The sequence below is a fragment of the Orcinus orca genome, chromosome 1, assembly GCF_937001465.1.
Source record: "Orcinus orca chromosome 1, mOrcOrc1.1, whole genome shotgun sequence".
Lineage (NCBI taxonomy): Eukaryota > Metazoa > Chordata > Mammalia > Artiodactyla > Delphinidae > Orcinus > Orcinus orca.
This window is the reverse complement of record NC_064559.1, coordinates 127308898-127323561: the sequence shown is the minus strand read 5'-3', so window position 1 is coordinate 127323561 and position 14664 is coordinate 127308898. Positions and strand designations below refer to the sequence as shown.

The 14664-nt window shown below is 36.0% G+C and overlaps 1 protein-coding gene across 2 annotated transcripts in view; it reads right to left on the bottom strand.

Moving 5' to 3' along the window:
* The window catches only part of DPYD (dihydropyrimidine dehydrogenase), a 795698-nt gene that overhangs the window by 18325 nt on the left and 762709 nt on the right, over window positions 1-14664 (bottom strand). For both annotated transcript variants that reach the window (XM_004263062.3, XM_033437294.2), the window contains one exon: window positions 3823-3966. In XM_004263062.3, the coding sequence (XP_004263110.1) occupies window positions 3823-3966 (144 nt within the window). The remainder of the gene's footprint in view (window positions 1-3822; window positions 3967-14664) is intronic.

Sequence of the window (14664 nt, the reverse complement as noted above, 5' to 3'; positions counted from 1 at the left end):
CCAGATATGATTTCATAAAAGTAAAACTTCTGTATGTATATCTAAAAACACCATCATACAAATTATGAGGCAAATGGCAATATATAAAAAGTTTATTAAAAAAATCTATAAAACAAAGATAAATACTACAACAGAAAACTGGTCAAAAGAAATAAGTAACAAATTCACAAAAGAAGAAATGGTCAAAAATATATTAAAAAATCATGCCCATCTTACTACTATTTAGACATTGGAAATTAAACAAAAAATACTTTTTTGACTATTATATTAGTTAAAATTAAAAATCTATTGTTGATGGGTGTCTAAGAATATGAGTCCTCTCTTACATTTTTTGGCAGAATGTAAATTTGCACATTCTTCCTGGAGGACAATTTGGCACTATGTATCAAAAGCCCTACAATTTCACCTGCAATTTCTCTTGAGGAAACAATAAGAGATCTACACAAAGAGTTTTGTACAACAATAGTTATAATAGCATTATTGGTAAAAAAATTCTGGAAATAGCCTAAAAATTCAACAATAGGTTAATTTTTAGAAGCTAATAAGTTCATATTATGAAATATTATAAAACCATTAGAGTGACATATAAATAATTATGAGGTTTTTATATAGAAAATTTGAGTATTCTGTGTTTATTTTAATGTATTACATTTAGGTTTAGAAAAAGAACTAGAATTTTATAAATCTAAATTTTAATAGTGATTAAGTTGAGGTGGTAGGATTATGGGTAAATTTTAGATTAATCTTTGTGCTTTTAACAGAAACAAAACAAAACAAACAAATGAAACTACAGAAGGTCAGGAGGAGGAAGAAAAGCAGAAAGGAAAAGAGACGTCTTTGTCCAGTGGTCTCCTCTTACAGATCTCTCATTAGATATTTTTCCCAAATCAAGTGATTAGTAGCACAGCGGTGACAAAAGCCATGTGTCACAATTCCCTTACAAAACGTTATTCTCCTTGTTCTATACTGACACCTTCATCTTCCATGAGCAATCTCTAGGTATATTTCGTATATTTGCTAGAATGGATCCAAACATTTTGGTCCCTATTATGAGCCAATCTTTTCAATCCCAAGCCAACAATTCTCAATTTCACCTCCATCCCCCACTCTACCACTGTTTATTATGTGACTTGATCAAATTATTTAATGCTTTTTAATTCCTCAATTTTCTTATCTGTAAAATGAATATAAAGATAGCACCTATCCCAGGTATTGTGAAGATTAAATGAGATAAAACATGTATAGCACTTGGAACAGTATTGGCATATTAGAGCTATTGGTTGCTACATACTCCCATTGGTGCTTTCAGGAGATGAAATTTCTCTCCTACTCTGGAAAATCATACTGGAATATGAGTAAAAGTGAATTTATTAGAGGACAACTGTTCTAATTAAAAATACAATCATACACACACAGAGCTCACTTTTGGTAACAACATCATGACTCTAGCGATCAAGTGTCATCTAACGCCACCACGAATATCTCTGGGACAGGAAGAGATCTCTATCTTCCTTCTTCCTCTAAAACATAAGCTCTGTCCCACTCTATAGAGATATAAAGCCTTATAGAAAGCAAGATGAAATGAGCAGTCATTGTCATAGCAAATGTAATTCCTCATTTTCCAGAAATAGTTGCACCTATAACTGGTGAAAATTCTCCATCTCTCTGCAGAAAAACCTCACCATTATCAGCTACCATTATGCTTTCTGACAGGACACACCATATTTCTAGAAATGATAACAGGTATTATAGAATGGGTATAGACACCCTGGGAAGAAAAACAAGGTAGTGGAAAATCCACCGGACATTGAGAAAAATCTACCATAGCAGCCCCTTAATATGTCAGCACTGTTATGGTCTTAGTTATGGGAAGATGGTGTCAATGGTCTCTTGAGGCTTATGTAATGTAACACCAGGGGTACTTCAATTTGGATCATCTCTGAAGTAACAATTTAGGAGAGGAATGTAAGCCTGTACGATTTCTAATAAGACTCCTCATCTCTCCTTGAGACTTTAAAAAAATGTTTACTTACTTTCCTGACTTCCCAGTTCTTTGGTTTATTTAATTCTGCTGAGTTTGATATTTTATTTGGATTAGTGATCGGCTAGCTTTAATTCAACTTCAGCAGGTTTTTTGTTTGTTCTGTTTTTGTTTTGATTCTAGGTTATCAATATATTCCCTGACAGAATAGAAGCCTAAAAAAGGCTGCAATGCTTTTATAATCACCTTGCTCTTCCTTTATTTCAAATATAAATAATATTTTTCTTTTGAATTTTGTATACATAAGGAAAAGATGGAGATCTTACATTTATTTCAAATTAATTAAGTGGGAAAAAACAAGCAGGGACAATTCCCACTTAACCCCAAATCATATATTAGTTATAGCCAAAGGGTGGGGGAAATGTGAAGAGTGGAAGGATCTGGCTTCTTCTTTACCATCAGTGTCCAGTTCATCCTTTCAGTATCACACAAATAATTGAAAGGAAACAGCTCAAGAGACTCTTTGGGGCTATTATACTGCTGAAAGTCCCAAGTGTTCACTTTATTTGGAATTATGGCATTAAAGTGCTGGTAGAATTTGTGTTCAGCCACTTCCATATTTCCTTTCAGAGCTCTGAATAACTTAGCCCTCTCAACATCGTCTAAATTCCACTGTTTTTAGCATAGGACACATTTCTTCTTTCTCATAGATAGAGGGGATTTTTAAGGGTTCCAACTCCTGTTTGACTACTAAAGAGGAATTTCAAAGAGCTCCTAAGAGTCAGCTTTTCAGCTGATGCTTCAACCAGGAAATGGAGATAGTCACTAAATGGAGAAGAGTAAGTTTCAGTGACTGAAAACCACATTCCCTGATGGTGACTTCAGAGAGAATGTGGACCAGTAATACTCCTTTTTTTTTTTTTTTTAAATTATGATTGCTTTAAAATAATTCCATCTTGAGGGAGGTGGGCAGGAGGGAAGTAGGTGTGGCTATAAAAGGGCAAGCTGAGGGATCTTTGTGCTGATGGAACTCATATCTTGACTGTGGTGTGGATACAGGAACCTACCCATGGGGTGAAATTACACAGAACTAAACACACGTGTGTGCTCACACACACAAATGAGTAGAAGTACAACTGGAGAAATCTGAATAAGATCAGTAGATTGTATCTGTGTCATTATCCTTGTTGATTGTATCTGTGTCATTATCCTTGTTGTGATGCTGTATTACAGTTTTACAACATGCTACCATTGGGGGAAACTGGGTAAAGGGTACATGAGACCTCTCTGTATTATTTCTTACACCTGTATGTGAATCTACATCTTTTTCAAAATAAAAGTTAAAGAAGAAAAACAAGAAATATAATGCACACATAATTCCATCTTAATGATAATTTTTGATATTATCCAGAAAATAATTTCCTGAAACCCAAATTTGTACAGGCTTTCCCAAGGCTGAAGCAGAGAAAGTTTGTCCAAAATGTAAGGTATCATGTTGATATTGATGGTGCATATTGATAATTTAGTTGTACTGTATGACTAAGATACCTCTTCGATTTAATTAAGATTACAGTAATTTTTAAATGAGTGTAAGAAGACAAAGAGTTCACTGTAATATTTTATGGCCTATTTAATACATCCAAAATTTGCATGAAACACATATTTGACAGTGTTCTAAAAAGTATAAAATATACAAATAAAAGAGGCTATCCTGTCACTGCAGACCGAATTTTTAAAACTCTCAATATATTAAAAAAAAAAACAGTGGTACATTTAAACAGGAAATAAACACAAACTAAACAATAAAATAGACATATTTATATATACAGCTTAATTTTTACCTTAATAGTGGGAATAGGCTTTTTGGGGATAAAACGGTTTCTCTCAAGTGGTGGAAAAGTTGCATTTTGTTCTTTCAGTCTAATCTTTTCCTCTGCTATGATTTTCTTGCGCTGCTCAAGATAAGGTCCAAAACTTGGCAGTTTCTAATAGGAAAACACACAAATAAGAAAGTATGTTAGCTCACAGAAGAGAAAAATGTGAGGATATAAACACAAATATTATAAACAAACAAATGTGTGTTCTGAGACTGTTTCACGTATACTGTAACAAGGTCTTCATTCATTCTTGGACCCTAGTCTTCTACGTAACAGAGTCCATTAATTATTAAAAAGAACACAATAGCACAATACCTTTACCAAATAGGTATGTATTAGATATACAAATATTAATTGAAATACATTTCTAAACAGAGTAAAATTCACAATGGTAAACCAAATCATTCACTTAAAACAATAGCTATTTGTTAAACCATTTGTTTAGTTCATATAGACAGAAGGTGAAACCTATTGATGCTTTTTTTCCTCTTCATCAGGTTTTTAGCACAATATAGACACAGCCTAGTCTCTGACAAATGCTTTTGTCAATAGCAAAGGTACTTTGCCAAAGTTCAAATCTGTATCTCTGTTTTATTGTGTTCAAATTCTTACTACATCTCTTTAAAGATTGTAACTAACGTTGATTGCAGTTTACTGGAATAGCTGAAAAACAAAATGGTAAAAATATTGATTTCTCTGCACAGAAAATAAAGTTTATTTTGCATGAAAGAGGCAAAAATAGAAATGAAAAGCAGAGGAAATAACACAGTGCTTCAACAAACTCCCTCAGTATTCAAAATCACATTATGGAGCTTTAAATCTCAAGGTTATTCAATTGTACTTTACAAAGTTCATTTAGAAAGATACCTGGGTGTCATGGAAAAATGCTAAGTGGTTTCACGTTAACATGAATATGCCCTCATACTATTCATTATCCGACAATTATTTCCTCTTCACTTTGTCCTTCTCTTCTAGAACCTTTGATCTTCACTTTTACTGACATATACTGCTGGTGATAGACACCACTGAATTCCAAATGTTCTGTGTCTGCCTGGAACCTGGAATTGCTAGGTCTCTTTTCAAAGACTGCAAAAATACCACCCGCCGCCCCCGCACCCCCCCCCACCTCCCCCCCGCTAGCTCTCCTGCAGAATAAAGCAGATTTACCTAGCCAGTGAAGGCTTGGAAAACTACAGCATTCCAAGGTCATCCTGATCTCTGCCCTAGCAAGTAATTAGGTGAAAAAATCACACTTGTTTTAAAACACTGGCCTCTACCTACCAGGTTGCATAACACTCTAGGAAAATGAGTTCTCTGGTCCTTTAGAGATGTCACTACAGTAGGTAAACTAAACTGAAACTGTGTTCCAATTTGGCCAAACTGCAACTGAAAATTTATATTAGCAGAAAATATTCATGTGGAACTATCTAAGATTGTTATTTCCATTACCAGTTTACTGTAATTATGTCAACAAGTTGAGCAAATAGAAACAATGTTATGAATGCCAAATTAATACACACAATTAAACCAGAACTATATACTTCATCTCTGCACCTTAATGCTTTTCTAAATTACAGTATTTAATGATTACAGTAATATGAAATGATATGACAGAGGGAGAAAATATATGAATATGTTGTATCTATTTTATCATAAAATAAGTGATGCTGTCTTGTTAAAAAGCATAAAATAGAGTCTAAAACAAATCCTCAATATTATCACATATGTAAGCCCTTTTCATGTAGAAAAGATAGTGCTTGCTTGTCCTATTATGAAATGATTCTTTTCCTAGGGCAGATGAGGTGTTACAGATTACACTTGGTGCCAAAGAAATGCCCCGAGGGTCCTTTCTTTGGTGAATGTACGTCCACTTGATATAAATCTTGTCAGAATATCAATCTCCCCACACTTCTCTTACACATCAAGGACACCTCTACCCTAATCTTATATCCTTGAAGATTATTATCAAGACTTGTTAGTGTGAAACACATGACCTCTGAGTCTAGCAGATCCCTCATGATAAAGGCAAGCTCTATGAAGATCTGAACCATCATCCTGATTCCTTGATGGGGCCTTACCTTCCTCAACACTATCTCATTCCACCTAAATGTTCTGTAAAATTATTCAAAAGAAATTATTCTCAGAACTTTTTAATCTATCTTCTTTTAAACATAGACCAGAGGAGATATTTTTTTCCATTTAGATTATTCTTTATCCAAAGAGAAATAAAGCAGTTAAATTTAAACTGTGATGATTTTAAATTGTTCCAATAATGGTAAAAATAATAATAATTAATAATAGGAAATCCCTTGATTCAGAATAGAATACAGCCTGAATAGACACCAACCGCCTGATATTTTCTGTAACTTTTTTGCCGTGGTTGACCACATTTACCATATTTAACTAATGCAGCCTTTCCATAACTAAAGGTGCTACGATTCTAATGTGCTAATCTTTTATAACTAGTCCTAAGGAGAGGTTTTCAATTTAACATAGAGATTCCTATAGGATTTTCTTTGTGTGTGGATTGAAGAATCAGTGGAAAAAAAAGAAAACTGTTGCCAAAGTTTTCTTTAAATCGAAAGCACACCCACACAGAATATCAGTGACTGCCCCCTCAACGTTCTGCCATTTATGTCCAAATCAAACAGGGTCTATTTTCATGTAGTTTCTCACTGCCATATGGAGATCCCAGAGGCTGAAGTGTTGTACCAGGTTCCAAAACTTCAAGGCTGCCATAGTCACTTTGCTTTCTGCATTAGTGTGAGAAATTTCACTGCTTTAAAAAAATTATTATTACATCGCACGTTAGAATGCCTCTAGGATAGCTGAGAACTGAACATTTGAAAAGTTAAGTTTTCTGCAAATAAAAAGGTCAATTCTCCCTTGCACCAGAGGATCACATATTACATTTAGGCATATGTTTGTGTTCAGATCTTGCCAAAGGAACAAACCAAAGCAAAATAGAAATAAGAAAGAGTGAAGGTGAAGGCAGAGCGGGCCACTGTATATGTGTGCAATCAGCGATGATTAATAAAGCATTTAGTTCAAATCTCTGTCTGAACATATAGTTAATTGATTTCCTATTGCAGGAGGAGAAGCAGCAGGGCCTGACAGGGTCAGCAGCAGGAGCTTTTCCTCTTCATTCATTATTTTCTTGCAGAAAAAGTTGTAGCCTGCGGTAACTCAAAGAGAGCAGTTTTGAGCGTCATGCTATATTTCTTAAACAAAGGAAAAAGTTCTTTAGGACTCTCGAAAGCTGCTTTGTAACTGATGAGCTGAACAAAGCTCAGAAATGGTGTGATTTTTGTTTCAATGCTTTCTCCAGGGATTCATCATTGATGAATTTGTCCTCACCAGAAAAGCTAAATCCTACTCATTTAAAGATAACAGTATCTCACACTAAAACTGTCTCTGTCCAGATATTAAAAGCATTACACTGCCAATAGAAAAGTGACAACATAATGAATCAACAAGGATACCTTAAGCCAGCAAAGCTTTAGGGTAAAGAGGTCTATCTGGATTATAATTTATTCATGGATCAATCTAAAGGTAATTGAGCATATTATGAAGTAGAAGAGGGTTCTTGTTTCTAATAGAAGCAGGCACTAGTATCTTCCCATTTAAATTGCATAATTTTTATGAGAATGGCAGCAAGTTGGCTAATAGCACTGGTCTATAGTGCTGTAAGAGATCAACTCTTATTTTCCTAATCATACTCTCTCATCTGATTTGAAACAATGAGGGCAAGAAAAGTAATTTATTTGATATTCAAATGGTAATAAAAGATAAAATGATTTCAGGTTTATACTTAGTGCAAGATATATATATATATATGCATATATATAGTGCATATACTGTAAATATATATATACACACACACACACTGAGTGCAATATATATGTGTGTGTATTTTAATTTGTATACATATTTTGCACTCAGTATAAACCTGAAATCCAAATATATATATGTCTCATTTCTGTGTGTATACACTGACAGATTGAAGAATAAATTAGAGGTAAAGGATATAGTATGCTTCACAACTAAGAATTTATTTTATATGTTTTACAAAAACATGTTCACATATGACTTAGTTACACTATCTATCTTTTGTCATTTATTCAACATATACAATATCAAATGCCTACTCTGGGCCAGGAACTGTCCTTTGCTACATTAAAGGTTGAATAATTTCCATACGTAATGTGTGTAATTATCATTGCAACTAATTTTGTAAGTATCTCTTGTCCTTCATTAAGGGGTACTGTCAGGCTGAATTATATGTCAAGTATATCTGGTTATTGCAGTTATCTAAAGGCATTGTATACAAAGCTCCTTGGAAACCTATTTAATCTCAATCAAATGACCACCAAAGAGAAAAGTGAAGAAAACAAACTTTCAAAGAGTTGATCTTTAACAAAACTCAGAAAGGCAACGGAGTACTCTTGGATACCTAAAATAAAAAATGCAGGGCTTCCCTGGTGGCGCAGTGATTGAGAGTCCGCCTGCCCATGCAGGGGACACGGGTTCGTGCCCCGGTCCGGGAGGATCCCACGTGCCGCGGAGCGGCTGGGCCCGTGGGCCATGGCCGCTGGGCCTGCGCGTCCAGAGCCTGTGCCTCGCAACGGGAGAGACCACAACAGTGAGAGGCCCGCGTACCGCAAAAAAAAAAAAAAAAAAAAAAAAATGCAGGAGCACGATGGCCGGGAACCTGGGTTCTCTGAGTGTGTTCCTAGCACACCCTAATTTCAATCACTGTGCACTTGGCTTGATGCAAGGAAGTATGGGAGACAGAGATGAGAGGTCTCTGTTCTGTTCTGTCTGAATTCAGTTACTTTTCTTCTTCCCTTCCTTCAATTATGACAGTAATCACTTACATTTGATCCTGATTTTTATTCCAAAATCTGCTTTCACGTGGCTTACATTCAGAAACTCAGATTTTCCCCATGAATAACTGGCTTGTAATACTTAATCACTGATATAACAGTAAGCCATTTTTCATGATATTATCAGATTTGGACAGTGGAAAACAATAAGAAGACAAAGAGAGAAGGACCATCTGTACATTATATTACCATAGTGCTATGTGGTGCCCAGTGGTGCAAATTGGGACACTGGAGTAGGACATGCAAAATAGATGAAATTAATGAAATATAACTCTTAGTTTAACCTGATAAATTTAAGTGGACAACTTCTGATCAAAAATGCAATGTCTATAGCAGTCAAAAGCAAAGATAACTCATGCTTCATAGTGAAAGCAGAAAGCCAGCATTTGCATAGTGGTTAGGATACTGATTTAGAAGTCAAATTTGCATTAAAATCACAGTTTTACACTCATTACCTGTGTGACTATGAGCCAATTACTTAACCATTCTGCTACTAGTTTTCCTTATCAATGAAATGAGAATGATAGTATCTAACTCACGATACATTTGATGCTCGGTATAAGCGTTAAAATGGAATAATTGTAAAGTGCATGCCTGCCAATTTATTCCCACAAGCCTTAACTGCTTATGTTGCATTGTGTACCAGGCTCTGTATTTCCACGTTTGCTCATGCTAGAACGAGCCCGCCCTGTCTTTTTTACCTGGTACATGCCCATTTGGCATTTTCCTCTCAGCTTGGTATTCACAGCATTGAAGTAATGTCCTTTACTGACTCCCCTCTGTCCGCAGTGTTAGGGGGGCCTTGCAGTGCTGCAGAGCACTCTGGGCACTTTTTAGCCTTGCACTTATGTCACTGCCTTATCACTATTAGCTTCTGCCTCCATCTTCTCCACTTGAGGTCCTAGTTAGTTTTTGATCCAGCACATAACAGGTACTCAATATGTTTTTCCCCCCTTGTTTTTGGCTTGTTGCTTAGCTTTTTTCTCAATAGGTTTTTCAAAACTTGAAAAATTATTGAATGAATGCATGCATGAATATCTTGAATGTATTTTAAAAATCCCGCTGGTTGTTTGAAATGTCAGGCAATCCCAAACAATTACTTTCAGAAAGAAATTAAGTTACAGAAATAAGTTCTTTAAAATTAAAAATTATATCATACTTACACAACAGCTGTGATTCATAAATTTAAAAAAACTACTTGTAGAGTGCAAGACACTTACAATTTATATATAAAAGACAATCTGTCTCCTTAAAGAGCCTGTCGTTAATAACAATTGCAATACTCCAAGACAGAGGCTGTGGCAGAGGTGCCCCAGGATGTCAGATGAACAATGACAATGTGCACCTGACCCCAGCTGAGAGGACAGAACTTTTCTAGAAATGACATCCGAGCTGAGTTCTGAAGGATAGGGTGAAAGTCGGTTGGCAAGTAGTGAAGTTGGAGGTGTGAGGGTCAGGAAAGGGGAGGAAAATCCTCCAAGTGGAAGAAACACCAGAGAAGGGCGATACTTTGGAAGAGATGCTGGGGAGCCAGCAAACTGCTGACCCTCTGCTCTGTGTTTAATAAGATACAAAGGGTGAGCAGCTTCTTCCGTGAAGGGGAAGCAGAGCACATTTTGTTGTGAAGTGATAAAGTCGGGATGTATGTTAGGGAGAATGTCAACCAAGAGAAGAAAATCTAACATGAATGGAATGCCAGCAAAGGATGAAGGAGATAAGACTTGCTTTTTTGCCAAGGACTGTGCACGTGCTGGAGCTGCAAAGACAACTAGGAGGTCGTTCTTTCCAAAAGCAGTTTATGGCCTGTAGGAGGACTGACTCATATCAATGGAACTGAGGTGAGAACATTATTGTTTTATATTGAAATATCATTTAAATGATGTATAGCAGATTCCTCTAAATAAATAAACTTCATTGCTTAAAGCGATAACTTTTAAAGCAATATCTTTAGCTTGGAGTTCGGGAGATTAAGCCCTGATGGCATGATTGAAGAGAAACAAAACCAAAGAGATGGTCAAACCACTATGCATGAGAAATGCAGAAGAATTTTGAAACAGAGACGCAAGAGGGAAGAGATATGGGGATATATGTATATGTTTAGCTGATTCACTTTGTTATAAAGCAGAAACTAACACACCATTGTAAAGCAATTATACTCCAAAAAAGATGTTAAAAAAAAAAAAAAGAAAGCAGAGAGGAGAGGGAAGAGGAACGTGCATGAAGAGAAGGAAAAGCGAGAGATATAGAGGGAGAAGAGCCTATTGATGTGATGACGGGAGTACTTCTATAAAGAGGAAGTGCTAATATCCAATTTTAAGCAATCCAAATCCTCCTCTATGACCCCTAAAACTTTAAAAACGTCTCCTACCCACTTACATATCCTGGAGAGAAATTTGGAAGAAAGTCGGGGAAATAGGGTTGAGTTTCATGCTTGGATTGGCATATAGCTCAAAGAATAGAGACCAACGAGAGACAAGATTTGAGGGAGATTCAGAAATCAGTGGGAATAGGAATTTACTGCCAGAAGTGACATAGAGAACATAATCTCTAGGAATTTTGTAGCAATATCCAGAAGGATGGGACTGGTTGACCTCAGCTGACATTTGGGTTATGTAGGTAATTATAAGGAAGAAAGGGATAAGCAGAGGAAGAGATGCACAGTTTGATGTAACCCTGATTTAATGAGCAATTAATTCCAACTAAGAGACTTCTTAGTGAAGGAGGAATTTAAATTGTGATGAAAGATTATAAAAGGGAGAAATAGTGTGTGGTGTTGGAAAGGGGGGTAAAAAGAGAAAGGAATGGATGAGTAAAGGGTTGAAACATTAAGAAACTACAGAATGAACTTATTCTTACATGACTAAAACAGAGTAAGTGTCTGAGGAATAGTAGCAGGTAAAGCTGGGAAATCTATGAAGGGCTCTGAATTCTGCGCAAAGCAGTTTGGATTTTTATTCTTCAGTGTGTAGGGAAACACCAGATATTTGAAAATATGTAATCAGGTCTTTGTGGTGGCAGAAAGAAGGATGAATTGTGGGTAGGTGCTTTGGCAAAAAGAGGAGAATGATCCAGAATGTTGGAGATGGGATTCTGGTTGTAGCAGAAAAGGGAAATAGATGACATAACATTTTTTAAAAGATTATACAGTACTCTGGAAAATAGAGAGCCAATACTGACTACACATCCCAACTCCAACAGTACACGTTGATTTTCACTCCCTCACAACCCACCAGCTGCTGCACCGCTGCTCTGACAGTGACTCCTGCCTGAAACCACCTAGCTTTCATTCTTTCTGACACAGAACCCTCTCTGAATATCTTCTGTCTCTACCTCTTTGCTACTCATCTTTCTGCAAATGACCCCTCCTCTCTCACCATCCCCTGCTCAATCAGAGTCTCCAACATTTTCAAAATCACATGGGAACTGTGTTCACGGGTGGCTGCATAGGCTATGAACTGCAGAAGAGTTACACCTTAGTGAAAATGAGCATAAAACAATGGTGGTAGGGAACCTGGGAAGGATGAAATAGGATTTGTTTTTCTTTCCTTGCATTCTGGAGGACTCCTGCTTGCGTTTTGTAGTGATGATGAATTGGGGGAGAAGTGAAGGAAATCAACTTCCTCAACAATAGCTCTAGTGAGAGGGGATTGTAAGTTCTATACAGGAAGGAACTGCACCATCATTATTATCTTCATCAAAATCAGCATATTTATTGAGCATCGCTATACACCAAGACCTTTGCAAAGCGCATGAGTACCTAATCTCTTCTTCATTGCAACCCCATGAGGTGGGTATTGTTCTTGTCCCCTTTTACAGATGAGAAAACTGAGGTTCAGAAAGGCTAAATAACTTGCTCCAGTTTTCACTTATTAATAAATGGCAGAGCCAGGATTCAAATCCCAGTCTGCCAGATGCTAGACTCTCTGCTACGCTGTCACTCATATTTCGATGTAGTACTTACAAAGTTTATTAAATGAGTATTTAATGTATTCTTGATTGCTATAAAGAAGCGTACTACACACATATTCCATTCCTTGAAATCTATGCTTCCTGTTTTCCTTTTTCCACAAACTGTGAAGCGGAAAACACCTCACACAGTAGACATCATTAAAGAAAATGCTGAACACATACCATGCAAAATATCTGTATTAGTTTAGTCCTGTTTATTACTGGCCTCAAGTTTAATGAGCTCAAGTTAATACAGGTGAAAGGCCAGAGTGTTACATGTAGCGGTTAATGAAATACCATAGAGATGCTGAGAAAATGATTAGCAGCCAAATGTGAATTTAATATACTTCATTCTCAAGATGCAGCGCCCCGTGGGAGGCATCTTTCTGGGGGAAATAATGTGGTATATTGGAAGTAGCACTTGCTTCCGAGTTGGGAGAGGGGGCTCCGATCTTAGTCTTGCTCAGCTCTTCTTGTGACCTATGACAGTGCAGTGACTCCCTCTTAGTCTCAGTTCTCTTATCTGTAAAATGAGGAGGTTGGACCAGATAATTTATAAGGTTCCTTCCAGTGTGTCATTTTGTTTTGTTTTCAAATTCAGTTAGAAATCCTCAGGGTTTATGCCCAGGTAGCATCACATAGTCTGTGGATGAAACATTGGACTGAGTCATAAATTATATTGATATATACCTCTTTCCCTCCTATTTAGCTATAGAACATTCTGAATCTGTTGAAGCTGTAAAATATGGATATTATAAATAATGTTTATCAAACTCCTAAGGTTGGAGTTAAACTGTTTTAGACTTCATCAGTACAACCACAGATAGCATTGCTATTTTATCTCATTATTAAATAATGAAATCTGTATAGATAATTAACAGAAATAAAAACAATTTTAAAAAGAAAGCTATTATAATCTGTATAAATTGGGAAATTCCTACGATCACAACTAACACTACACTGTAATTATCTTTACGAAGTTTGATGTCTAGTTACAAACTCACCTGAGACATACTCTATATAAAATCAACTACACACATATTAGGAGTAGATATAAGTGATAACAGGCATGAAATTGCCAAGTGAGTAAGGTTAAAACACAAATACACGTCAACTGCATTTGTGTATATTCAAAGTTTTAGGTTGTTAAAGGAAAATAGGGCCTTCTACTAAAGCAGTGCAATATACAGAATGGTCACTCGTCTTGGGATGCAGAGACTAAGACACTTAGTTTCTAAGACAAATCACCTGCCCTCTGTGAGCCTCAGTTGTCATCTGTGTAAAACAGAAATAACAATGACCACCCTTCCTCCCTACTCTTCATAATTTTTTGAAATAGGAAGGCACTAATAGATTACTAAAATACAGCTTTTACCATTTTAAAAACTATAAAGCAGCATAGAACCCAAGTGTTATTTTAATATGAATATAATTTATGCTCAATATGATAAACAATATAAAGATGAAGTATGCTGAATTATAAAAATGTCACAAAATACTAGCTACACATGAAGAAAGACTTCCTGAGCTATAGTTCTTCCAATGCTTTAGGACGACTCGAATGAAATAATTGGCTTTTGAAATCCACCTTCAAAATGCTACTGCTTTCATGGCTAAACGTTGCATAGAATGTCAAGTGCAAACACCAATAAGGGAAAATGGAATAAAAATTACTTCATTCAATGGTGTGGAAGCAAAGGAAAACAGAAAAATGGAGTGATGAAGAAAATGGGACTGCTATCAATATGAAAAAAGCATTCAGGATTCAGGCTATATTTGGAGCCAGAGTAGAAGATGAATCAATATTTTCCATATTTATTCAATATGATACCTAGTATTTCCCTACACAAGAAACACCTGGATGACTGCTTTAAGCCTTCTTACCTCAAAGTGTGGCACAAGACAAAAACTGTTACATTTTGATCCAATCAAAACTATTTGGAGTTAGTTACATTTCAGGACATACTGGAAA